The following is a 26,497-nucleotide window of genomic DNA, read 5'->3' on the forward strand; positions in this document are numbered from 1 at the left end:
AAGTTGGAGAGCCTTCCAGGCTGATATAGCAGAGACATTCAGAAGCTTTGGTCTATACAGCAGGAATAAGGTCAGGGGTTGAAAAGTAAATTTGTGTGTCATCAGCATAGAGGTGATATTTGAACCCAAGAGTTGTGATTAGGTCAAATAGAGTGTGTAAAGAGAAAAGAGGTCCCAGGACAGAGCCCTGCGGTACACCCACAGAGCGATCGATGGAGGTGTTGGCAAAAGTGAAGCTGAAAGTATGATGGGAGCAGTAAGAGGAGATCCAGGATAGAGCTTTGTTACGAATATGGAGAATGTGAAGGGGAAGAGGGTGGTCCACAGTATCAAATGCTGCAGAGGTTGAGTAATATGATCAGAGTGTAATGACCACTATCTTTGGCAGCATGGATGTCATTAGTTATTTTAGTGAGGGCTGTTTCAGTGGAGTGAGCAGTGCGGGAGCCAGATTGTAGAGGGTCTAGGAGAGAATTGGTGTTCAGAAAATGGAGCAACTGAGCGAATACAAGACATTCAAGGAGTTTAGAGGCAAGACCAGGAGAGAGACAGGATGATAGTTAGAAAGGCAGGTAGGGTCAAGTTTGCTGTTTTTGAGTAATACTATAACTGTTGCATGTTTTTGAAGGAGGGAAAGGTACCAGAGGTGAGAGGAGATACAAATGTGTGAGCGTTGGCATTATAGTAGGAGCACGAGGTTTTAGGAGATGGGAGTGCAGGTGGTAGAGGAAGAAGAGATGAGAAATGACACATCCTCCTGTGACAGCTGAAAAAGAGTCAAGGAAGGCAGGAGGAGAGTTGGGAAGGTGTAGGATGCGAGGAGAATACAGAGGATGTCCTGACGTATGAATGCCACATTTTCCTTGAAATAGTCGGCAGTCCTGAGGTGAGATGGAGGAAGAAAGAGGCAGCAGAGGGTGGTCTGAGTAGGGCATCAAAGACAAAGAAGAGTTGGTGGCGTAGGTTAGACTTGTGCTTGTTGATTAATAATGAAAAGTAGGTTTGTTTAGCTTGAGAGGGCGCAGAGTTGAAACAGGATAGCATACATTTGTAGTGAAGGAAGTCGGCGAGAGTGAGATTTCCTCGAGTCGTCCGGTGGAACGCAGCATGCACGTGTAGAAATGTAGCCATGGTCCCCAGTTTGAAGGGCGAGCGGCTGAGAGAAAGAGGGGGGCATGTAGATCGAGAGGAGGATAGAACATGGTTGTGGTTCCTGACCAGGTTGTCGGGGTCTGGAGCTGAGGGAGGAGCGTTCAGTGCAATGAAACGCTGGTAGGTTAATAGAGCGCAGGTCTCTACAGAAACAAGGGGGAGAAGTGAGAGAGAAGATGAGATTAGATGATGGTCAGAGAGAGAAGGGGGAAAATGGAGATATCAGATGATTTTAGTGAGAACCAGATCTAGGTAGTGGCCATCCTTGTGGGTGCTGGCTGCAGTCCATTGAAGGCCAAAAGAAGAGGTTAGGGAGAGAAAGCTTGAAGCCCACGGGAGAGAGGGGTCATCAATATGACAGTTTAAGTTCCCAACAGGAGAAGAACATGGGAGTCCGAAAGAGGGCCAGGATTCATTCTCTCCTCAAAGGCAGCGAGAAAGACAAGGGGGGTGAGTAGAGGTAGGTGGGCTCCCATGTGGCCAGGGAGAGGAGAGAAAAGCTGGACAGTGTGAGCCTCAAAGGAGGGAAAAGCAAGAGAGGGATAGGAAGGGTTTGGTAGCGACAGAGAGGGCAGTCACTGAGTGAGACTTGTAGGATGGGATTCACCAACCTCTGAGCGGCATCGTAGCTCGATCCCGGGTTAACCACTCTTGACTTGAGTGGCAGTTAAAGCAGGCTCGAGCTCAGACATGTTATCGGAGCTCAGCGACTCCCTTCCCCCCCATTGTGTCTATAAAAAGCCTATATAATGGCCACATTTGTGTACTATCGACCTGACAGAAAGGTCTGGTTTCCATTTGTTGGTTGTGGTTTGGGGAATGCTGTAGATTCTGAAGTGAGGTGGACTTCCGACGTTATGCTGAATTGGTCTTTTCCTTTTTTTAATTGTGATTCTAGTCAAGTGAAGAAATCCACTCTGAATCCAAACGCAAAAGAGTTCAACCCTTCCAAGCCCCTCCTGGCCGTGGTAAGTGGCATTTCATTCTACATAATGAGGGGGCACACGGTTTCCTTGGTGTTTACTCCATGGACCATCATTGTTCCAATCGATCTCTCTCAACATTGTGGTCAACATGCAATAATTGTTTTGTTTTTTTTCTTGTATAGCGCTGACACTGTATGCAGCGCTGTACATAAAATGTTTTTGCGGACATGTGTCCCTGCCACGAAAGCGGACACCTGCTTCAAGCTCCGTGTCCTTGTTTGCAGCCAGTGCCACTGAGCCACTGCTTCATCCATCCAATAGAGGGGAGGTGGAGTCTGTGCCGTAAAGATCCATTCTGCCTCTGACTCTGTTTTTTAAACTAGATGTAGATCTGGGGGGAGAGAGCGGGGCCAGGCGTGGCGGTTACAGGGCCCCGCACTATTCCTCAAACCATTTCAATTACATGCCAGGTGAGGCGCAAGACCTCCAAGACCGGCGTGACTTCATCAGTCGCTGTTGTAGCCACGATTTTTGCTTAGTGTTAGAGACGGCGTGGGGGGGGGGGGGCGTGAGCGGTTCACCCTCATTGGCTGAACCACTCACGTGACCGCTGCAGTCACTGAAAAATCAATTTTCATTGACTTCCAGCGATCGCCACCAAGCCGTCGCGCCGCTCCTACTATAGGCGCACGCCACGGATTCAGTACACTTGTTTTGATGCGACATCGCCGGGACTATAAGCGCGGCCTAAGTCTTTTTGTAACTTGTCTCAGCTGACTTCGGCGACGTGTTGCCATGACAACGCGCGTCATGTGACGCTGCCGTGCCACGAAGCCGGTAAGAAAGGGGGGGAAGAGCAGGAAAGTTTGTGCACACCTGATGTAGATCACGTAGTTACAAAGCGGACGAATCCTATATAGGTGGTTAGGTGGTGTGATACTACTTCCTATCCTTCCCCCCCCCCCCCCCTCCCCTCCACCAATTTCTTTAAACATAGGATTGAAGCAGGGGGTCTAAAGAGCTGAAACCCTTTAACCTCCGCTCCAGGGACCCCCTTCTTCCAGAGATACTTACCGCATAGGGTGCCAGTATCCGCGTCACCTGGGCCAATAGGAAGCCGCACCATATGATATCACAGCTCCCTGTTGGTATGCAGGGCGCAGGAGCTTTTAAAAGCGGCCATTACATGATCCCTGTGAGTGGCTACCGGCGCCCCATACAGAGGTAAATATCTCGGGAAGCAGGGGGTCCCCAGAGCTGACATAAAGGGGACTCCGCTCCAGAGACCCCCTGCTTCACTCCCATGTTAAAAAAAAAATATATATATATATATATATATATCTTTAAATTATTTTTAGATGTAAAATAGTGGGGGCTGAACCTGGTGCATTTGCTGGGTAAATCTCGCTACAAGGGGCCAGATCAGAGGGCAACAAGCTTATTGCAATGGCATTTTACATGCATTTCAAGACTTCAAAAATGCTTTGGTTTCAACATATTGCAACTATTTTAACACCTGTACCGCGCGCGCACACACGCCACTTGGCTGCCTAAGCAATTTCAGATGTAGCAAGACTTTGTTTGTGCTCCCGCGGTCTGAGGATTACCGCTGCGGAGGCTCTGACCCACTGCTTGGGTCTATGCTTCCAGATCAGACTGCGAGCGGCAGCACAAATGGGAAGTCTCGCTACATCTAAGGTATGACGGGTGCTGAGCATCCAAGGGCCAAATGAAGCCCCTTCGTGGGCTGCACGTTTGAGAGCCCTGGTTCGTAATGACTACCTATATCCCTTGCATTACTGCAGCATTAACTCCTCTCGCCTTTTTATATCTCTTAGAATAAATCAACGAGTACGCCAACATCCCCCGGGCCCAGGAACCATCCCTCCACTACCACCATCCCCATGCTGACCACCGGACAGAGCGGGATGTACAGCCAGTACATCACCTACATGCCGCAGATTCACATGAGCCAAGCCGTGCAGGTGAGAGCCGGGGCGCGCTCTGCTTTCTCCCGGGTCCTTCCCACACACGGGTTGTAATGAGCCTCCAGGGTCAAACGTAACCCTGTGAGTAGAGAAACCCCCCGCTCTGCAGTAAATAAAATAAGACCAGCACGCTTAAATAACGCATGTATATTTTTTATTTACACAAGCAATTGGTTCCATGTCAATATATGGTATGTTTGTTATGGAAAATGTACATGGTTTTTGTATACAAATTCGGGAAAAATTGAACTTTATAACTAATTTGGGAAGGCTTTTCCGTGTCTTTCTGCGGTTTCTGTGTAGCCTGTTGGCAGACTACAATTAACCAGAATAATGCTAAGTGCAGCCTGTTCTGTATATTTTCATTTGCTCTTGGGATAAGTGCAAATGGGAATGGCGGATGGGACAGAGTGCGCTACACAGAACTAAGGCTTTGGTCCCGCTTGCTACTGCAGCGCCCGCTGTGGCGAACGCTGCAGGGACGAGAGCCCTCCCCTCAATGGCGCCGGGCCCGCTGCGAGGGGGGGCCGCAGCGCTGTGGCGAGAGTTTCTCAGGACTCGTGACGGAGCGCTAGGCCACGCCCCCTGGCGGTTCAGCCAATGAGGACGAACCTGCCGGGTGATGTAATGGCCGTGCCCCCGCCACGCCTACCCATGGTCTCTTCCTGCAGCTCACTGTGGACCGGGGAATCGGCTGCACGCGACGCCAGCCTCACGGGCGCGCGTGCAGTGGAGGCACTGGGACCTTAGCCTAAGGCCTGTAAAGAGGGACTAATCAATGCATACACCACTATCTGGATAACTGTGCTGTATGGTACTAGTGGAGTTATGTGGGTGAGCAATTGCTCAAAGGCAACTGTACCATAGAGCAGGGGTCAATTACATGGACCAGTCCCTATAGGGGTAATCATACCCAGTGCTAGCCCTGCTGTGACACAATGAGTTGTGACAATGTACACATACACAAAGTTAATAGAATCCACTGTCCACATGTGTAACAGGACAAAAGGTACAGTGCCTATGGGTTAATGTTGATGTAAAAAAGTTAAAGTTCAAGTCCAAATAGCTCACTGGAAGCTGCCCCAAAACCACGGATCACCAATCCTGAATGTAGAACAAAACCAACACAAAAAGAAAACAGGAGCGCTTGTAGTATGCAGCAGATGTAATAATGGACAAGATCTATAAAAACAGCAATTAATGTGCGTTACACTAAAAAAAGACAACAATCATTATAACAATAAAAATGTACTTGTAGACTAAAGATAAGTAAGGAACCAAAAACGTGTATATATCGATTAAAAATCAATAATCTTACGCGTTTCGGTGCAACTACGCCTTCCTCAGGGATGTTTTGGAACACTGCTCTATTAGCCTTAAATATCTGGTATCACCTCAAATTAAGTCCTGCTGATTGGCCACGGTCTTAATGGGTAAATTACTCCCAACAGCTTAACCTAATTAAATATTGATGACTCGATAGCATCTCATAGGATAGTTACAAGCAGTGGTTGACAAATCACCAAAAAATCTACTCGCCACACAAAAAAATCTACTCGCCACCTAGTACCAAACGTGTGCTGCTTGGGTCAATATTTACTCGTCCGGGGGTTAAATCCACCCGCCCGGGGCGAGCAAATGTATAGGTTTGTCGAACACTGGTTACAAGGATTATTGATTTTTAATCTATCGGAGATTCTACTAGTGGGTAGAAGCCCGCTGAGAGTCAAGCTAAAGACTGTAATCACCAGGGACTTCAATCATTGGACAGCCCTGGCTTACATCTACATTGGGCTATCTCCTCTCTACACCCTCACAGGCAAAAGTTTTTGGTTCCTTGCTTATCATTAGTCTAAAAGTACATTTTTTTTTTTCCCCCAAACAGTTTTTATTAGGCATATTCATTTTCACATACATTGGGTTACGTTATATTTCTGGCCTAATACAAATAGGTTTTCCTTGTTCGTTAAAGGGGGGTGGGAAAAAGCACACTCAGGGCCACTTTATGGTCCATGAGGTGTAGAGAAAGAGAGAAAGTTTGGTTAGAGAGAGGAGGTGAGGAATCGGGGAGGGGGGAGTGGGAGGGTTCATCCCTCCCCTCGTCAGGCCGTTCCGCTTCTGATCTCCTCCGTCCCCTAACTTTCTCTGTTATGATACAGGGGATTCTATTCTAAGTCTTTCTAGTGAATTATCTAGGGTTCCCAGATTATATAGAACCCTTCGGTAGATCGTTTTAGAAAAGCCGTAAGTTTTTTCCATCCTCATTACTTCGTTGAGTCTATTTTTCACCTGTTGTTTTGTGGGGGGCGCTGTCTTCTTCCAGGAGTATGCTACTGAGCATCTAGCTGCTGTCAGAATAAAGGAGATTAATTTTCATACTGGGCGATCGATCTCCTCTATCGGTCTGCCCAGAATGAAGGTCAGTGGCTCCATAGGAATTGTGAGACCTGTGATCTCTTTTATTAAATCTTGTATTATAAGCCAGTATTTTTGAATCTCTGGACATAGCCACCAGATATGGGCCATGTCCCTCTATGTCCACAGCCTCTCCAGCATAGGTCCGATGCCAGAGGGTAGATTTGCTTTAGTCTCACTGGGGTAAGATACCAGTGATACATTATTTTGTGAACATTCTCCTTCACCGTGGTACATATGGATGTTCCTGAGGCTGCGTCCCATATGTCTTCCCAGTCCTCCCGGTCTATAACTAAGTTCAATTCCGCTGCCCATTTGAGCATATAGTCGTGTGCGGTTGGGTTTGCCGGATTCTCCATACCAGCATATATTTGCGTTATTAGAACTTTTTGATGTGTTCCATCCTGACACAGTTTATCAAATTTTGTGGGAGGGGGGAATTTCAGCGTTGGGGACATTTTTTGTAGGAAGTGCCGAATTTGGAGAAATTTGAATGTGTCTAGGTGAGGTACCTTCAATTTGGTGCGTAATTCTTGGAGACTCAGGAACTGTCCATCGCTCAGCAGATCCGCAATCGCCCTGACCCCTAATGATTTAAATATGTCGAATTGTTTAGTCTCGCATCCTGGGGGGAATTTTGGATTGTTGAATAGTGGGGTTAGCTGTGAGCTAGGGGAGGAGAGCTGGTATTTAATTTTAGTTTTTGCCCATATATCCCATGTGTCTCATCGCTCCCAGTTCGAATTTAGGCGCCATATCAGTGCCCCTGTCACCGCACCAGAGACAAGCTGGCAGAGAAGGCGTTCTGGAGTATTGAGATTCAATTGCTAGCCAACAGAGCTGGTCTGGGTCCGAGTTCCACTTGACCGCCTGTCTTAATTGAGCTGCCTGATAATATTTAGCTATGTCTGGAACCCCCAATCCTCCCTTTGTCCTGGGCGCCATAAGAACCGACCTAGATACCCTGGGTCTCTTCCCTTGCCAGAAATATTGAAAATTTTGTTCTGAATAGTTTAGTTCAGAGCCAGGGATATGGATCGGGAGCGTCTGGAAAAAGTATAATAATCTCGGGAGTATGTTCATTTTTACTGAGATCATCCTCCCGATCCATGAGATCTGGTAGTTTTCCCAATTATCCAGGTCTTTTTTAAAAAAATTTAAAGAGGTTTGGGTAGTTATTTTGGTAGAGAGAGCCGTAGTTCTTTGATACATGTGCTCCCAGGTATTTGATGTATGAAGGGCTCCATTTATAAGTAAAGTTTTTTGTTTCAATGTCTGCATCTCTGGCTCTGATAGATTTAGGTTGAGGACTTCTGATTTGTCGCTATTAATTTTATTACCTGATATTTGACCAAATTCTCTTAATTCCTTGTGTAGATTGGGGAGAGAGATCTGGGGTTGTGTTAACGTTAGGATAACATCGTCTGCAAATAACGAGACTTTATAGTTCCACCAATCGGTACCCCCTGTATATTTATGTTGTCTCTAATTCTTGACGCCAAAGGTTCAATTGTTAAGGCGAACAGGTGGGGAGAAAGGGAGCAACCCTGTCTTGTTCCATTTGTTATATTGAATTTCTTAGCGGATCCGCCCGGGAGTTTCACCACCGCAGTTGGGCTGCGGTATAGCGCTCGGACCCCTTCTAGGTATTCCTCTTTGAAGCCGAATTTCTGCATTGTCTTGTCAAGAAATAGCCAATCGATTCTGTCGAACGCCTTCTCTGCGTCTAAGCTTAACAAAACCGCTTTGGTAGCTGTGAGACGGGCATGATCAACGATATTAATCATTTTGCGGGTGTTATCTGAGGCTTGTCTGCCTGAGACAAACCCCACCTGGTCATTGTGAATTAATCTCGGTAATATTGGATTCAGTCTATTTGCCAGGATTTTGCTATAAAGCTTGAGATCGTTGTTTAGTAGAGAGATTGGTCGGTAACTCCCACAAAGTAATGGGTCCCTACCCTCTTTGTGGATTATGGCTAGGTTGGCCTGCGTCATTGATGGGGGATTGGGTTGCCCTCCATGAATGAGTTAAATAAGCGAAGCAGGTGTTTAGACAAGATCGGGGAGAATCTTTTATAATAGACGTTGGAGAAGCCATCGGGGCCAGGGGCTTTCGAGATTTTTGATGTTTTTATTGCGGCCGCCAACTCTAATTGGGTAATCTTTGCATTGAGTATCAGATTTTCCTCCTCTGTCAATGTGGGCAGGAGACAATCCGATAGGTTATTACTAATGGGTTCCGAGGTGGGTATCCCCGCCTTCCCTCCCCCAGCCCTAAGGTTATATAATTTGGTATAGAATGCAGTAAATTCTTCCGCTATTTTCTGCTCATTATAAATTATTTCCCCCGATCCATTCTTTATCGCAGTGATCTGGGAGCGTTTCTGTATACCTCTAAGTTTGCTAGCTAAAAGTCTGTCGGCCTTGTTGCCCTTGTCATAATATTTCTGGTTAGTCCATGTGAGGGCTTTTTCCACATCTTCCATTTGGGACTGTTTTAACTCATTTCTGGCTGCGGTCAAGGTTTTATAGATTTTTTTTTTCGAGGGGTTGGATTTGTGCTGCTGTTCCAGCTTTATAATTTTATTTGTCAGATCCGTTATTAGTTTTACCTTGGCCTTCTTTCTGTGGGATGCAATTGATATAAAAGTTCCCCTGATTGCTGCCTTATGGGCTTCCCACAGAACCGCCGGTGAGTCAACTGTGCCTGCATTGAGAGCGAAGTACTCCCTAAGAGCTGCTTTAATTTCTCTTTCTACTGCCGGGTGATTCAATAGGGAGTCGTTCAGCTTCCAAGTGTAGGAGGTCAATTTTTGAAATGGAGTTGACAGTTAGTGTGATAGGGGCATGATCTGACCAAGTAATGGGGCCTACTTCCGAATTGGTGGAGGCTTCGAGAACATTTTTGGTAGCAAAAAAGTAGTCTATACAAGAGTATGATTGATGTGGCGCCGAGTAAAAGGTGTAGTCTCTTTGGCCCTGGTGTCTGGTTCTCCAAATGTCCATTAAGGAGTACTCCCTAGTGATCGCTTTGAATTGTCTCTCCATTTTCTGGGAGGATGCGCTTTGTGAGCGATTCAGAGTAGAGACTCTGTCCTCGGTGGAGTTTATCACCATATTAAAGTCCCCGCCTATGATCAAAGAGGATAGGTAGTTAGGATCAATCTTCTCTAACACTGTTTTTAGGAATTCTGTGTGATTTTCATTTGGTGCATAGATGTTGACCAGAGCGAACGCCGTACCCGCGAGCGAGCCATATACCATTAGAAATCTACCCTCTGGATCTGAGGTCGTTTTGGTAATATTGAATGGGGTTCCTTGTCTGAGTAGAATAGCTACTCTGCGCTTTTTACTATTAAATGATGAGAAGAAACCCGTCGGAAATACATTGATAATTAATTTGGGCAGCTCTTGAGATGCAAAGTGCGTCTCCTGGAGGAAGATAATATCTCCCTTAGACCTTTTCAGCTCCTGAAGCGCTAGTCTTCTTCTTCTGTTATTATTCAAACCTTTCACATTCAGTGAAACCAGTTTGATTGCTGACTGACTAGCCATTTGGGTACTGAAGTGTTGTCAGTATTGGGATCGCGCCCTTCCCACCGGGTGGATCCTTATATCGTAGATCAAAGATCGTTTTTATCTCGTCTGGGGGTCGTTTTCTGTATGAGAGGTTCAGGTTGGCCCGGCGAGGGGTTGGGGTGGTGAGAGTGGGAAGGGGTGAGGGGAGAGGAGGGAAGGGGGGGGGGAAGAGTCTGCTGGGACAGAATCAGCAGCAAGAGGTAAAGTAGGATGAGGTCCACTATCGACCTCCAGTGGATATTGCCGGGATTAAGTACCGGCATTTGGGCGTATGGCCCAATGAGGGGGGGATCCGGCGGTCTAGGTACGGCTGTGCAGGAAAAGCTCGGACCCAGGTAGTGGCTCTTAATATCGCTCTTCCTGGGCGAGGGGGGGGGGTGGGGGAGGATTCATTTTAGTAGACAGAGGACCACAAAGCAACATTTGGCCATGTTATTGTCAGGAGCATTGGTGAGTATTGATGTCATCGTATGTAATTTGGTCTCCTTCGTAGGCCTTGGATCAGGTGAGGTGAGGAAGGGGGTGGGGAGCAGGAAAGAGAGCATACATGTTTACTCTAACTTCGGTTCACCTTAAGCAGTACTTCTCCTGATATGTATCATCATATTAACAATCATCAATCACTGTAGTTTATACCTTTTACTCGTGTACACTTGTTTTAGACCTGCGCCCCGGTCTCATGCGGGCCCTGGCCCTTATAGTGAATAAACTCGAGGTCAACGTTATCGGGTATTTGTAGTACATGGAAAGGCGTATCAACAGTTTCCAAGTTCCTTCAGTGTCGGTGTGAGGGAAGGGGGGGGGGTTATATTTGGACTTGGAGGGCATAAGAAAGAGGTATACATTGTTCTGTAATCTTTTGTGCATACTGCGGGTTCACATTACAATTAACAGTCTGAAGCAATATCTTACATTTTGTACATTTAGAATGGCAGAAGCAGTAACAGCCCTACACAGGATTGTGCTTCAGGGAGGGGGGAGACAAGGGGAGGGGGGAGACAAGGGGAGGGGGGAGACAAGGGGAGGGGGGAGACAAGGGGAGGGCAAACAGCAGAATGTTGACTGGTTAACTGGTGATTCCTAGGCTACTTTTAACAAACTTATATACATACATGTTTTTGGATTGTGCTTGACATCGCTGTTATTTCCTAACATCTTATGTTGTGCAATCCCTTTATTGGTCATTTAACCTGGGGGGGGTATAGGGAGAGGGATGCTACAAGGGTGTAGGGGGGGGACGTATAGGGGGGGGAGGGAGGGCAAACGGCAGGATGTTAACTATTTAACTGTTTAGCCAGTTAACTGGTGATTCCTCAGCTACTTTAATCAGACACATATATATATATATATATATATACACACACACACACACACACACACACACACACACACACACACACACACACACACACACACACACACACACACAGTGTTCGACAAACCTATACATTTGCTCGCCCCGGGCGAGTGGATTTTACCCCCGGGCGAGTAAATATTTGGCCAAGCAGCACACGTTTGGTACTAGGTGGCGAGTAGATTTTTTTGTGTGGAGAGTAGATTTTTTTGGTGATTTGTCAACCACTATCTGGGTATCTTTTTGAATTGCATTTGACATCGGGGGGGAACACTGGGGGCTCGGGGGGGGGGGGGGGGCGCGTGGGGAAAGCTGAATCTAGGGTATGACATAGGGTATTCCTCAGCAGATATTAGACTAAGCTAATAACCAGCAGGTGCGCCGGGATTAGCGCTGTGAAGCGGCAGGCTGGAGCCTTCACCCGCGGATCATGTTCAGACAGTCAGTGGGGAGCATATCTCCTCGCTCCCGGTCCAGGCACCTCTTCCCCCCCCTCCCCCCCCTCCCCACACACACACAGACTGTTCGCCGCGGATCTCCATGGCTGCAGGCAGTGTCCTGGGAGCTAGTGAGAGAGCAGGCCCGCTGCACGGACGTTTCTCACTGTCGGGACCAGGTGAGTTGAAGGGCCATGAAGTGCCTGCTTCTGTGGTGTCTGCGGCTGTTCCTCTCTCTTCTGCTCCTGTGTGGGTTCAGTTGGGTTGGCTCCGGGGGCGCCGTTATCAGTGAGGCTTCTTCGTGGTTGTCCGGTCGGGGGTCCACCTCTCGGCGTTGTAGCTGTGCTGATCCTCTGCTAGTTCCTGAACTTCTCGCGGGAATTGGGGAATAGGGTAGAATGCTTTGGGGATTTACTTAGCTCCTGGGTGTGGTGGTCACTTGCGGCTCGCCGTGGCTTGGTTAGGGGCTTCAGCGGTACGGCCCCTGGGGTCTGTGCTTTCTTCGTTCCAGGAGGGCGGAGGGCAGAGGGGACAGGCTAAGTGCCCGGGCGAATTTATACATTTCCACAGGACGTCTTAAGGTGAGAAATATACCATTTTTATTGGCTATTAACTTAAAAGGGAATCCCCGGCGGTACTTGACCCCCTCCTCACGGAGGAGGGAAGTCAGGGGTCGGAGCTCACGGCGGCGGGCCATTGTGATCTTGGACAGATCATTAAATATCTGCAGGGGCTCGTTCTCAAACTGTATGTAGTCCTTCTCGCGGCAGGCTCCTATGATTTTCTCCTTCATGGAGTAGCTGCAGGCGGATTATTACATCCTGCCTGCGACGGGGGTCATCAGACTTAGGTCCTAGGGCACGGTGAGCCCGATCGATCTGTGTCTCTTTCATCTAGGTCTCCACAGATTGAGTTAAAGAGTTTCTTGAGGTATGGGAGTAGGAGGTCAGGGAGGACCGACTCTGGGATGTTTCGGATTCTCAGGTTCTGTCGTCCTGTTTTCCTGATCCTCCAGCCCGTCTTTCAGGTAGGGGACTTCTTCTCCCAGACGGATAATTTCTTCCTCTGCCTCTAATTGGCGGTGTAAGGCCTCTCCCAGCCTAGTTTCCAGTTTGGAGGTTCTCTCTGTGAGGCCCGTAATCTCCTGCTTCAGCTCTGCAACCGCATTTCTGAGGTCCGCCTGTAGGGAGGTATGGAGCTTGTCGTGCATGGAGGCGAACAGCTCTTCCATATATTCACGGGTGAGTCCTCTTTCTGGATCCGGGCTCTCCTTTGATCGGCCACTTTTGGTTCCTGAAGCTGCAGGACTGCGTGGGCTGACGCCATCTTGGCTTTCTTCAGCTGTCTCCATGTTTCTCTGGGACGGAGTGAAATATTTCTTGACCCCTTGGGTTTGTTGCTGTCTTTTTGCTCTGTTGGCCATTGCTGGTCGTTTGGCTGCCCTAAGCAGGCTTTGGGGGGGAAAGCAGCCCGGGGGAAGAGCGCTAATTATATGTTTTATATGAGAGGGTCCGTGGAGCCTCTCCTCACGCAGCCATACTGGGTGACGTCACCGGAAGTCCCCCTACAAGTACATTTTTGTTATAATCATTGTTGTCCTTTTTTAGTGTAACGCACATTAATTGCTGTTATAGATCTTGTCCATTATTACATCTGCTGCATACAACAAGCGCTCCTGTTTTTCTTTGTGTTTCTCTTGGGATAAGTCTTTAAATATTGCTTCTCTCCTCCCTTTAGGCTCCTCAGATGTACTCGTACCCCGTCTCCAACTCTGTGTCCGGTCAACAGGGGAAATACAGAACGCAGAAAGGTAAGACGTGGTTTCAATCCCATTTAATGTGCCTGCTCTCTGCTTTCTCTCCCCCCTCCCTCCGGTGTCACCTCTGTGGTGTAGTGCATTATGTTGCTCCCTTGCCTCTCCGTGTAAGGCTACGGCCCCAGTGCCTCCGCTGCACGCGCGCCAGCAAGGCTGGCGACGCATGCAGCCAATTCCCCGGTCTGCAGGGGGCGTGGCGGGGGAGTGACGTGGCGCGGCCATGGTCACCCAGCAGGTTCGCCCTCATTGGCTGAACCTCCGGGGGGCGTGGCCTAGCGCTCCATCACGAGTCCTGCTCTCAATTGTATTGAGAGCAGGAGAAACTCTTGGCGCAGCACGGCAGCCCCCCCTCGCAGAGGGCCTGGCTCCATTGTGTGGCGGCCCTTGTCCCTGCAGCGTCCGCCACAGCGGATCTGGCCTAATCGGTGTTCTATAGAACTGTGTAGGTGCTGAAGTGTTATCCTGATTTCCTCGTATTGGTTTTGTAGATCCATTTAAGCGCTAAAGGAGCCAGCGACACATTGCTCTGCTCCAGATCGCAACGGGGTTACTCCGCATTTCTACAGCGCCCGAGTTTAAAAAAATACAATATCTGCGCTTTTTAAAGAGGCAATGCACCGAACTAACCTGCGCTTTCTTTTTTACCGAGTTGGGTATGGGGGGGTCCTCCAGATCTGAACCGTGGTATTCTCAACGTCGGGATCCCCTGCTTTCTAAGATCCTCACTGGTGAAGTTACCTGTATTACTTCCTGGCTTTGAAATGGCCGCCCTAATATTTGTCAGAATATTTATTTATTTAAATACTTTAAATGAACAGGCTTATACACTATATTTACTGACATTGCCTGTGCAGTTGAAGATAATGTTATAGGCGTATGTAAGCATTACGGACTAGATTAAAATGAGACGGCTTTTTAGTTTTGATAGGACTTTGACTGGTGCGGGCTGTGAGTCTCCAGTAGATTGTTCCAGTTTTGAGGAACACGGTAAGAGAAGCCGAACCTTATGGCGTCACGGCTTCCTATTGGCCCACAGGGCCCGGGAGGTTTGAGAAGCAGACATATTGGTGAACTCTGGTGTGGCTGCCGACACCCCCTACAGAGGGAAGTACCTCTGGAAGCGGGGGGTCCCCGGAGCTGAAATTAACATGGTTCTGCTCTGGAGACCCCCTGCTTCAATTATGTATTGAAAAAACTACATGGATTTACTCTCTTAATTGGTAGTGGACACATTTTTCTATGACTTTAAGTGGTGTTGAGAAGAGAAATTGGCCTGAGTGCTTTTGGCCCCACTTGAAGACTCTGGCTGTTTTCCAGGTCTTGGGGATATGGCCTGCAGACAAAATGGAGTTGATTAGGGAACTAAGCGGTGTGGCAATGGCTGGGCCAACGAGTCGTAGGAAAATTGCAGGTCCGGTCCACATTGACTGGTTGGTTTTACGTTATGGGGGGTTTATGTAATAATCTCTTCAGATACAGGGACAAATTGAAAATTGTGGGCAGTGTTGGGAGAGGGTGGGGCTATAGAGTTTCTCCCAGGTCGAGCTTCATGTTTGTAGTTCGCGTTGCGTTTTGCTAATAGGGAAGTAGCAAACCCCACAAAGTATTCATTGAATGCGTTTGCAATGTCTGTAGGATTTGTCCAAGTAATATCCTTTCTGATATTAGATGGTGGTTGTTGGCTGAAGTGTATTATTGATGACCTTCCAGAAGTTTGCTGGATTTGGTGTTTTCCTGTAAAGATTGGTTTGGAAAAATACCCGGGCACTATCTCTGTATGGTGTATATAGGATTGTTAATAAACAAAATAGAACGAGAAATAAGAAGGGTGTAATACAGCCTTTAGACTTCACGTGTTTCCTTCGTGGTGCCTTTCTGTGACTCGGAACCCAACAGTTCCTGTGAGGATTGTCAGTGTAATATTGGGCTTTTGCGTGCCGTCTTTGCGTTGCGCATGTATTCCGCAGGCATCTGTAGTTAAGATCCTTTGATACTGCAAATTACTTTGTAGCTTTTTCACAAGGCATCCCTAAAATGGTAAAGGTCGGTGGTAACCCATGGAAGGCGGGCCCCCGTAATTTTTTTATGTTTTCTGTGTAATGGAGCATGGGTGTCAGAGTTTAAAACGGTTTGGAAGTAATAAAGTGCAGAATCGGGGTCCGGTATCAAGTCAATTCTATACTGAGGGCAGTTGGTAAGATCAGCCATAAATTGTGGGTTAAAGTCTCTAAATATTCTAGTGCGTACAACTTTAGGACTTGACTTTGGTCTGATTTTCCTTTCACAGGGCACTTTGCATGGTCACTGAAAATGTCAGGTATAATACCAGAGGCTTGCATTCTGTTGGGACTAGAGGATAGGATCCAGTCTAGCAAGGAATGATTGCGAGATTTTAGGTTTGTCCATGTGGGTTGGGTTAGGTTTAGTGAATTTGTTTAAGTATCAAGCCAATGAAGTTGAAATCCCAGAGAACGAACATCTCACACTTCCCCTTCAGAGAAGAAATAGAGCCAAGAAACAGTGATATCAGTCAGGGATTGTAGTGGGGCATTGGGGTGATGGTAGATGCCAACAATAAGAATGGGCTTGGAGAAGGGGAGTTTGTGGAGATCTGTCCTGCGCTTCCGTGTGCAGTGTGGCAAACTGTATGGCTGTCAGTCACTGGGGTAGCGCATGAGGGAGCTCCGCTGGGCCACGGAATTGACCGGTGCAGGGTGTTTGTTGGTTGCTTACCTCACCTGCATCTCCGGTCTGGGGCCTGCTCACCTCAGCTACTCCTGCGTGCCACCGTCTGAAGAAAATCGGGTAAAGATGGCGGATTCCGGCGCAACTGCGGATGACTGACTCAGAGAGGCTGCTGGGATACTTCAACAACTTTATTAGTCCAAACACACAAGGGCTAACACCGCATTCTCCCCTGGAGAAGGGGAGGCACATTTTGCCAACTATGATTTCAAGAGGGTGGGCTTGGGGAGGGGCGGGAGGGGGATTTAGCAACGTAAATTGCATCGGCCCGCACGACCAAGACCTTTAAACTCAACAGATACCGGCACCCCCTACGGATGGTCTGTATCTCAGGAAGCAGGGGGTCTACCGGAGCAGAAATTAAAGGGGTTCAGTTCTGGAGACTTCCTACTTAAAACCTGTATTGGTGCTTTACGTCAGTTTTCGTGCAGTTGTTTGAATTTTTCGTATAAAGTTAGATGAAAGTTAATCAAAAAAAACGTTTCTTTCCTTCCAAACGTTGACATGGAAGAGGCAATGTGGTGTGATTCTTTTGGTTCGTATGTATTCCTTCTGTATCATACACATGATGTAATGCCCACATCGCTTTCCCCAATAACCATCTAGCACTGATGTATGCGTGTTAACACCGTTCTCTAACACCAAACGGATCTGGGTTAGATGTAAATGGGAACCAGTTTCGTGGTTGCAGATGAGGTGGTGTCCCCCCGAAGGCGAGTAAAAAAAAAAAGGGGGCCCTCCTTGTGGAGTGGGGGGGGATGGTGGCGGAAGGAGCCTGCACAGGCGGTGATTGTGGAAGTTGGGCCTAACTTCCGTGTTGGGACCACCTGGATGTGGTGTGAACTCGCGTGTGAACTCGCTGTTTTTCGTCTGTTACACAGATGTCATTGGCGTCTTACTGATAGAAGTTAGTCATTTCTTGTTTGCTTCCATTTTTTCCTGTCCATCTGGCATCTCTGCTGGTTTGGTGTACATAATGCCAGGGATTATGTAGTGTTGTGCTTCATTAGGATGAGGTGTCTGGTCTCTGAACATGCACTCCCTGTAGGGCTCCGTAGAGCTGCTCTCATTTCTCATTGTGTGGTTTTGTTCTCTCTTCCCTGGGCAGGTTCCCTTCCTCCACAGCGCTCCGATCAGCCCAACTCTGCTCCTCCCATCATGCAAGCGGCAGCCGCCGCCGGGCCGCCTCTGGTGGCGGCCACGCCGTACTCCTCCTACATCTCCTACAGCCCTCAGCAGTACCCAGGCCAACCAACCATGATGCAATCCATGGCCCATTACCCTTCACAGGTAGGGAGCGGGGCTGAGCGAGAGGTCCTCGAGGGTGGGAAGGGTGGTGAGGAGGACCTTGAGGGTTGGAAGTATGGGGAGCAGGCACCCAAGTGATTACAGTTATAGATGTCCTGGTTGCACCAATATATATATGTAAGTGTGTTAAATGTAGTGGGGGTTAGTAGGTTAAAAGTAAATGTTTTAACACTTTTGTTTATAAAAAAAAAAAAAAAAAAAAGTCGGCCAAATGGAAGTTTTTTGATTAATTTTTACACAAGAAAATGAGGAAAAATATCATCATTTTAAAGCTTATTGAATCTTAAGACGCTAATTACATTGTAAAACTGCTTTAATTACACCTGTAACTGCTTTAAAATCTATTCTGGTAAATTGTAATGTAAGCGGTGTAATAGACTGAAACATTTTATACTTGGTTTAGTAGAATGCATATCGAATACCGTATCTGATGCATGATAAACTTGATACGTAACCTATAGCTACAATGTTACATGCTGTTCTTTTCCCTTTCAGCCTGTATTTGCCTCGATGCTTCAGGGTAACCCACGGATGATGGCATCTGGAGGCCATCCCCAAGCCATGGTTTCTTCCTCTAATCCTCAATACAATCCGACAGAACAGCCCACCCCCCAGACGCTGTATGGTAAGCTATCTCCTCCCCATTATTAATGCCTTGATGTGCTGCTTTGCCCACTCGCGTTGTCACACTCTGACACCTGAGACGTGCATCTAACAAGTTTCCTTTCCTTGCAGCCACCGTGCATCAGTCGTACTCTCACCATGCGGCTCAGATGCACCCACAGCCATCCAGCACGCCTACACAGAACCAGCAGCAGTCCCAGCATGCCAACCCCAGCCCTGTACAGGTGAGGGCAGCAAAAAAAAAAAAAAAACACCCCCCCATCCTCTGACTCTCCGTACTCTGAACCATGTTATTTATTTATAAAATATTTTACCAGGAAGTAATACATTGAGAGTTACCTCTCGTTTTCAAGTATGTCCTGGGCACAGAGTAAAACAAATAATACATGGTTACAAGTACAGTTACATAAATGTATACATTATATACAGAGACATTGCATGCACAGTTAGAGAAAATATATATTATGAGCGTATGAAACAGTTACAGACCAGATTAAAGTGTGAGACAGCCTTAGATTTGAAAGAACTTAAGCTGGTGGTGGATATGAGAGTCTCTGGTAGGTTGTTCCAGTTTTGGGGTGCACGGAAGGAGAAGGAGGAACGTCCGGAAACTTTGTTGAGCCTTGGGACCATGAATAGTCTTTTGGAGTCTGATCTCATGTGATAGGTGCTGTATGTGGTAGGGGTGAGGAGCTTGTTCAGGTAGCTGGGTAGCTTGCCCAGAAAGTATTTGAGGGTGAGACAGGAAAGGTGAACTTTGCGCCTAGACTCTAGTGATGACCAATCTAGTTCTTTGAGCATTTCGCAGTGATGTGTGTTGTAGTTGCATTGGAGAACAAAACGGCAAATTGAATTGTAGAGGGTGTCAAGTTTGCTAAGGTGGGTTTGAGGAGCCGAGCCATATACTATGTCTCCATAGTCAATAATTGGCATTAGCATCTGCTGTGCAATACGCTTTCTGACCAGGAGACTTAGGGAGGATTTGTTCCTGTAAAGTACCCCTAGTTTGGCATAGGTCTTGGTTGTCAGGGTATCAATGTGCATCCCGAATGTTAAGTGGGAGTCAAACCATAAGCCCAGATTTTTAAAACTAGTGACAGGGGTTAGGGTGGTGTTAGTGTTGGTTCTAATCAGGAGCTCAGTCACTGGAATCTTTACAAATTTAGTCTTGGTCCCAAATACCATTGTTACAGTCTTGTCAGTGTTTAAAAACAGTTTGTTTTGTCCAAGCCCAGGAACCATGTACAGAGTGGCTTGTGTCACCAAGGAAGCTGGCATTGGGTTTCAAACGGATTTCACTTGACACCAGTGCCACATGGCCGGCCAAAATGATGCCACAATGTAAACCACTTCTTCGTGTCTTTGTGTGCCTTGGGAATGTTCTATCCCACTGAATGTGTATCCTGGGAAAATGTTCCTCATCTTCAGGTCTGCTCAATCCATGTTCATCAGCTGCATACTTTTCCGTGGGAAGCAGGGGGTTCTATGTTATTTTCAGCTCTGAGGACCCCCCTGCTCCCCGAGATTCCCCTCCATAGGGGGTGCTGGTAGCATCTCTGCAGGTTGAAATGTCCCTGTGATACAGGCCAATAGCAAGCCGCAAGGGATGACATCACTGCTTCCTATTGGCACGTGTGACCTTTAAACCACCCCAATGATGGCCCCAACTAGCCCAGCCAGAGCTGCTACCGGCATCCGCTGCAGAGGAAAGTATTTTGGGGAGCAGGGGGTCCCTGGAGTTGACATTAACGTAGTTCAGCTCCAGAAACCCCATGAGTGGTGCTTTAACTTGCTAAACATGCCACTGCTATTTCACTTTGGCCACATTTAGTTTGTAAACATGGTAATCTGAGACTGTTTAACAAGAGATTGCACAGGCAAAAGCCCCCTCTATCCCCCCCTCCATATTTTTTTAAAATTGGTTCTCCGAGGACAGGGTGGGGTTAAGGGTCAAGAAACCGCTTGGTTTACAACCACTCCCCTATTCAGAGGCCCTGAAGAATAGCAATTTGACATTAAAGCCGTGATATCTTGTGTTTTTTTTTTTTTTTTTTTTTAATAAATCCGTTCTGTAGTATTAGATAATACTTACTGCATTTTTTTAAATTCAACTCTCAATGCCATTTTTAAGGAGTTTTAAAGCATCCTTTCATTTCTATAGCAGGTTTAGCGCCGCTCCCAAGCAGGGAGCAGCCTGCTGCTGTAAGATCGCTGCTTTCCTGTTTGTGATTATTTGTTGCCAATGTTCCCAGCAGTTTGATCTGCAAACTGTAACAATAGGCAATGTTACCGTAGCAATATAAGGATACATTGTAGCTGCTGAGTTAAACAGCCTGAAGAAGCCATTATGTTGGTCACACAGTCAGGATTGTGACAGCTTTATAACAGGCGCACCAAACTATTGCCAGCTTGGGAAAGGATGTAGAATTACACATCGCCACATGTATTACATATAAAAAATGGACTGGGGGCGGAGAATGTAGTATTGCTGCTTTAAATTTCAACTAATCTAAAGCAGCTAAATCTTTGCGTTGAGCAGAGTTATTGTTTGAGGAAGCAAATAAAAATCTCACTTGTGAGCATATTCCCATGTCTCAGACAAGCCTGCACCCTGCCCTTCCCCATTATCTCCTAGCCTACAATGCTTACACTACAGCCAGTTACCCAGAATCCCTGGCTGCAGTGGAAGCATTGTATTGTAGGAGATGATGGGGAAGGGCAGGGTTGCAGAGCTGCCTGAGCTTTGTGAGCGGGGCTCCTGCGGGGTGTTTCTATTTGCTGTACACTGTATGGTTTCAGTCCCTTTACATATTATCACGTGTGTGCCTGTTTGTTTTAAGGCTAAGGCCCCGCTGCCTCAGACCACGCGCCCGCACTGCAGACAGGCGGCGCGTGGAGAGGCACTTGAACGCTATCTGCGGTCTATAGGGAGCGGTGGCCGGGGGACGTGGTTTGAGCGGGGGGCTGCAGGAGGGACTCCCCACATGCCCTCTGGTGCTCTCCCTGCTACTCCTCCCCTCCAGCGGATGGCTGCAGCGGGGGTCTCCCGGGCTGCAGGAGGGACCCCCCACATGCCCTCTGCTGCTCTCCCTGCTTCTTCCTTCCCCCCCCCCTCCCGCGGATGGCTGCAGCGGGGGTCGCTCTCCCAGGCTGCAGGAGGGAGCTGCTGCCGGAGGTATGCTGGAAGATAAGCAGCTCCCCCCCACATGCCTCCCTCTCCGTGCTCATCCCTCCGTCGGTCCGTCCCTCCTCCAACACATATACACTCACATATACACCCACACTCACTCACATATACACTCACACTCACATATACACTCACGCACTCGCATACATATACACTCACGCACTCGCATACATATACACTCACGCACTCGCATACATATACACTCACGCACTCGCATACATATACACTCACGCACTCGCATACATATACACTCACGCACTCGCATACATATACACTCACGCACTCGCATACATATACACTCACGCACTCGCATACATATACACTCACGCACTCGCATACATATACACTCACGCACTCGCATACATATACACTCACGCACTCGCATACATATACACTCACGCACTCGCATACATATACACTCACGCACTCGCATACATATACACTCACGCACTCGCATACATATACACTCACGCACTCGCATACATATACACTCACGCACTCGCATACATATACACTCACGCACTCGCATACATATACACTCACGCACTCGCATACATATACACTCACGCACTCGCATACATATACACTCACGCACTCGCATACATATACACTCACGCACTCGCATACATATACACTCACGCACTCGCATACATATACACTCACGCACTCGCATACATATACACTCACGCACTCGCATATATACACACAAACACTTCCCCCCCTCTTCCCCCACCCCCCGCCCTACCTTTTTGGAGGTGGGGGAAGCTCTGACACTCCAGCCCCCGCCGCTGGTAGGCTCACAGGCGCACTTGCATCCCCTGGCGGCTGACGCGTCACAGCGCGTAGTGAGCCGTGCAGCGAGGGGGGACTGGGACTGGCTCGGGAGGATTCCCCTGCTGGTGAGGAACGCACACGCGGTCGCGCGCGCCACCGGACGCAGCGTGACCAAAGCCTAAGGAAGTAAATTCTTGAGACTGTTTTTGTTGAGCTACCAAGGACTGCAGTTAAGACCAGGGCTATAATCCCCTCCAGCCTTTGCCACTGCTGGGGAAGTGTGAATGACCCCAGAACATAATTATAACATCCTTGACTGTTCTTCACAGTAGTGTAGTTCTAAAGAAATGAAGCGTTGGTTTGTGTTGGCTGAGCCGGTGCCAATGGGGAACGAGGTAGCACAGCAATGGATATTGTTGAGGCCATGTGATAAAGGGTTTTAGTATAAGGCAGGGATGGCCAACGCATCGGCCACCAACAAGTCAGGCTTTCAAGATATCCCTGATTCCGCGCAGGTGGCTCAGTCATGACAGCCACTGATTGAGCCACCTGTGCTGAAGCAGGGATATCATGAAAATCTGACCTGCTGCTGGCCACGGAGGATTGGATTTGGCCAACCATGGTATAAAGTTTCTCGGCTTCGACCAGCCAGAGATGTCTACCAAGCCCAGTGCAACGTCTGCAGAAGGTATACAAGAAGCTGACCGCAATGTATTATGCTTCTCTCTCCAGCACCAGGCTGGCCAGCCGCCCCACCAGCAACAGAACCTGTACCACACAGGGACTCCCCCTTCCCTGACTCCCGGACCGACCGCTCAGTCCCCGCAGAGCAGCTACCCACAGCAGGCCGTCTATGCCATCCACGCTCACCAGCAGATACAGCACGGATACGCCAACATGTCCCATGTAGCCCAGGTATGCGAGTGCATCTCTCCCACACTGGCATCATGATTGGCTCACCATCTTTCAGTATACGTTTTCGCCTTTGTGAGCCCTGACTGTTTTTCTCTCTGTAGTTTTTGTCTCTAACCACAAAGAGTCTCTTTAACCTCCTTCACTTTGCAATGCATTGCAGGTCTCTCTGGCTTCAAAGTTGTTAGGCCCCTTTCTAAGCTCATTCAATTTCCCCCAGGCTCATGTACAGAGTGGAATGTCAGGAGCGCCTCCCCCTCCCCATCCAGGAGCCCCTCACCCTCCCCACCCCGGAGCCCCTCACCCTCAGCAGGTCATGCTTCTGCATCCCTCCCAGACCCATGGAGGACCCCCACAGGGCTCTGTTCAACAGACAGGAGTACCCACCATCTCCGCGTCCAACCCCTCTCCGTACACCTATATAGGACATCATCAAGGTACGTTTCTGAAACGGAGCCCGCAGAGCTCGGTTCTTTTAGAACTGAAGGGAGTTGATGGTGAATTTCGATAACGGTGCTCAAATTATTTTAATAAAATGCTGTATCTTTACATTTAATGAACAAACTAAGCATGTTGCAAAGATATACGGATTAAGTGCTTATTGTGTGTCAAACCCAGACCCATGGAAAGGACAAGACCACACATCATGTAAGGGAAAAATTAAAGAACTGTATTAAAGCTGCAATCAAGCAATAGTGGGGTTTTAAATAGATTTGAATCGGGGGTCTTGGGAGTTGTCCATGTTGATTTCAGCTAGGGGGACCCCTGCTTCCTGAGCTAATGACCTCCATAAGTGCTGCCGGTAGTAGCCCCCCGGCTGTGTTCACAATTTGGCAGTTTGAAAGTCTCGCGTCCTGCAGGCCAATAGGAAGTCACCGCAACGTTGTCCCCTGTGGCTTCCTATTGGCCCACGTGATGCTGGCGTGTTAAACTGCGCAGAGATACTGGCAGCACCTACGGAGGTAAGTTTCTTGGGGTAGGGAGTCTCCGGAGCTGAAATAAACGTGGTTCTGCTCCAGAGACCCCCTGCTAAAATCCAAATGTTGGAGTCATTTTGTTTATGCTTTAATATAGTTCTTTGATTTATGACTTATCTGTTGCTGTCTTTCCCTGTTCCTTGGATCTGGGGGACGTATTTATCCTTTCTTTGGTAATGATTTGAATAATTAATGTTATGTATTTTTTTTGCAGTTCAGTCGCACCCGTCCCAGCAGCTTCCATTCCACCCCCCTGGTAACTGAGCTTAGCCCCCAAGCTGTCAATTCAACCTTCCACATCCTCGTGAACCCCGCAGCCAGCCCTGCCTCCGGCCTCCTCCCGTCCACACCGTCCTGGAAACCGCCAAAGGCAGAGGGTGGGCACCTGCTGCCTGGCACAGGGACTCCCTGAGGGGATAGATTTGATGCCTGATAAGAAAGCAGCCCCATGGGACCTGCTTCCCAAGGCACCATCCCGGAGCCTGCTGCCCGGCAAGGGAGTTTCCATGGTGTGGAGCCTGCAGCCGGAGGCAGCATCTGTCCCATCACCGGCATCACAAGCAAGGAGAACATTTTATTATTTGGTTTGGTCTATGGGGTGGGACCTCCGGATCCTCCTCCTCTGAGACTGGAAAAAAAAAAAAGCAAGATTTTATTTTTTATTTATAACTACAATTGGGCAGTTCCAAGGCAGAGTTTTTGTTTCTTCATCTCCTTTCCCAGCAGTAACTTGAACGGAGTGATGGACTACTTTTACTTTTTAATGATTTAAAAAAATATTTAAAAAGGACAAAAAAATAAAATAAAAAAAACCTACAAAAAAATAAAAAAAATAAAGTTTTTTAAACTGCGGCCATATCTTTTGGTTTGTCGGGTGTTTGGGGAAAGTGTTGGTTTGCTTCTGGTCTGGGGATATTAAGTGACATTAGAACAAATTCTCCCCTCACTCGAGTTTGGGGTCCTTTTGTTTCCCCGACTGCCACAAGCCTTTTCTGCAATGATTGTGATATGGGGCATGTAACAAACTCCAATTGATTTAGGGTTTCAAGGAACCATCTCTTAATAGTTCACAAAGTATGTTGAAAACTGCTCAAATACAGAATGGCAATATTTAAAATCGTGTACACCTTTTGTGTCTCATCTTCTATATTTCTCTCAATCCCCATGAAAATGCGCACTATTGTAGGTCTGTTGAGTAGATTAACACTATATAAGAAATTCAAGTTACACAATCAACCGATGTGCACTAAATTGATGTCACTGTATTATGCCAACAAGTACCAGGTACACTGCAGCAGGGTCGTGTTCATTAAACGGGAAATCCTTTGTAGCTCAAATGTGTTAGGCCTCGTCCATAGTGCAAGATACGGAGCGCGCTACAAACAAACGTGTGTATTCCAAAGCGCATGGCCATAGTGAGCATGAGCTTGTTTGTGAGATACAAGGATACAAAAACCAGAGGAGACAAACTTGTTTGCTATTGCAGCAAGACAGCCCGGTCATGTAAGGGGCTAACAGCCAATTAAAATGTAGTAATCTATTCTGCCTGGATACTGTTCAAATTACTTTTAGTCAGTTGTGTTGTTTTTGCTGTGAGAATATGGACAACTCCACTATTGAAAATTTGATTTCTGAGGTTTATAAACGTGAACCTTTAATTCATACCATGACAGAAATATCAATTACAATTTATGGAGAGAAATTTCTGATTGTCCATTACTTGTATATAATTGTGTTTTTTTTTTTTTTTTTGGTAGTGTACAATGCTTATTTCAATGCATCACATTTGATCTTTTTTTTTTTTTTTTAAACGAGGCATGGTTTCATGCATGACATAGTGTGTATATGTTTGCAGAATACTTCTGTAAATTGCATGGTATTATGCATTTTATTCGCTAAAGGGATGTTCTCATGCATGACACTTCCGTGACATGCCCATCCATGTCATGACCACGCCCACCCTCTATCCAAAAACTTAGTCCATACATCGCCCGAGAGGAAAGCTCGCGCGAGGCATGTATCGCTCGCTTTCACTATGGACAAAGCCTTACTGTTGTAGTAATATTAGTGTGTCAGATTAGATTACAAGTTTAAGTACGAAGTGTTCAAAATGTCATCCTGTTGAAATGCGCGTCCGTGGGATTTGCATGTCGCTGTCTGATTGCATGATCGATAACGCGCTGATCCCACTCCTGAACGATATGTTGTTGCAGCTCAACATCTCGGATCGTCTCCCTGTACATTCGCTCTTGCATGATGCCCCAGCGTTTTGAGCCATAATTCTTGCTCTCATGCACTTAA

General features: G+C 47.4%; 1 protein-coding gene across 4 annotated transcripts in view; it reads left to right on the top strand.

Annotated features, from left to right (window-relative positions):
- ATXN2L (ataxin 2 like) overlaps positions 1-25,048 on the top strand; it is a 47,007-nt gene extending 21,959 nt beyond the window's left edge. For 2 of the 4 annotated variants that reach the window (XM_075566305.1, XM_075566306.1), the window contains exons 15-23: positions 2,051-2,120; positions 3,917-4,063; positions 13,591-13,663; positions 17,523-17,704; positions 18,218-18,347; positions 18,458-18,570; positions 23,040-23,222; positions 23,383-23,656; positions 24,411-25,048. In XM_075566305.1, the coding sequence (XP_075422420.1) occupies positions 2,051-2,120; positions 3,917-4,063; positions 13,591-13,663; positions 17,523-17,704; positions 18,218-18,347; positions 18,458-18,570; positions 23,040-23,222; positions 23,383-23,656; positions 24,411-24,460 (1,222 nt within the window). In that variant the 3' untranslated portion in view covers positions 24,461-25,048. The remainder of the gene's footprint in view (positions 1-2,050; positions 2,121-3,916; positions 4,064-13,590; positions 13,664-17,522; positions 17,705-18,217; positions 18,348-18,457; positions 18,571-23,039; positions 23,223-23,382; positions 23,657-24,410) is intronic. The other 2 variants (XM_075566307.1, XM_075566308.1) reach the window with 1 other exon arrangement.
- The last annotated feature ends 1,449 nt before the right edge of the window (positions 25,049-26,497 follow it).

The sequence above is a fragment of the Ascaphus truei genome, chromosome 11, assembly GCF_040206685.1.
Source record: "Ascaphus truei isolate aAscTru1 chromosome 11, aAscTru1.hap1, whole genome shotgun sequence".
Taxonomy (NCBI): Eukaryota; Metazoa; Chordata; class Amphibia; order Anura; family Ascaphidae; genus Ascaphus; species Ascaphus truei.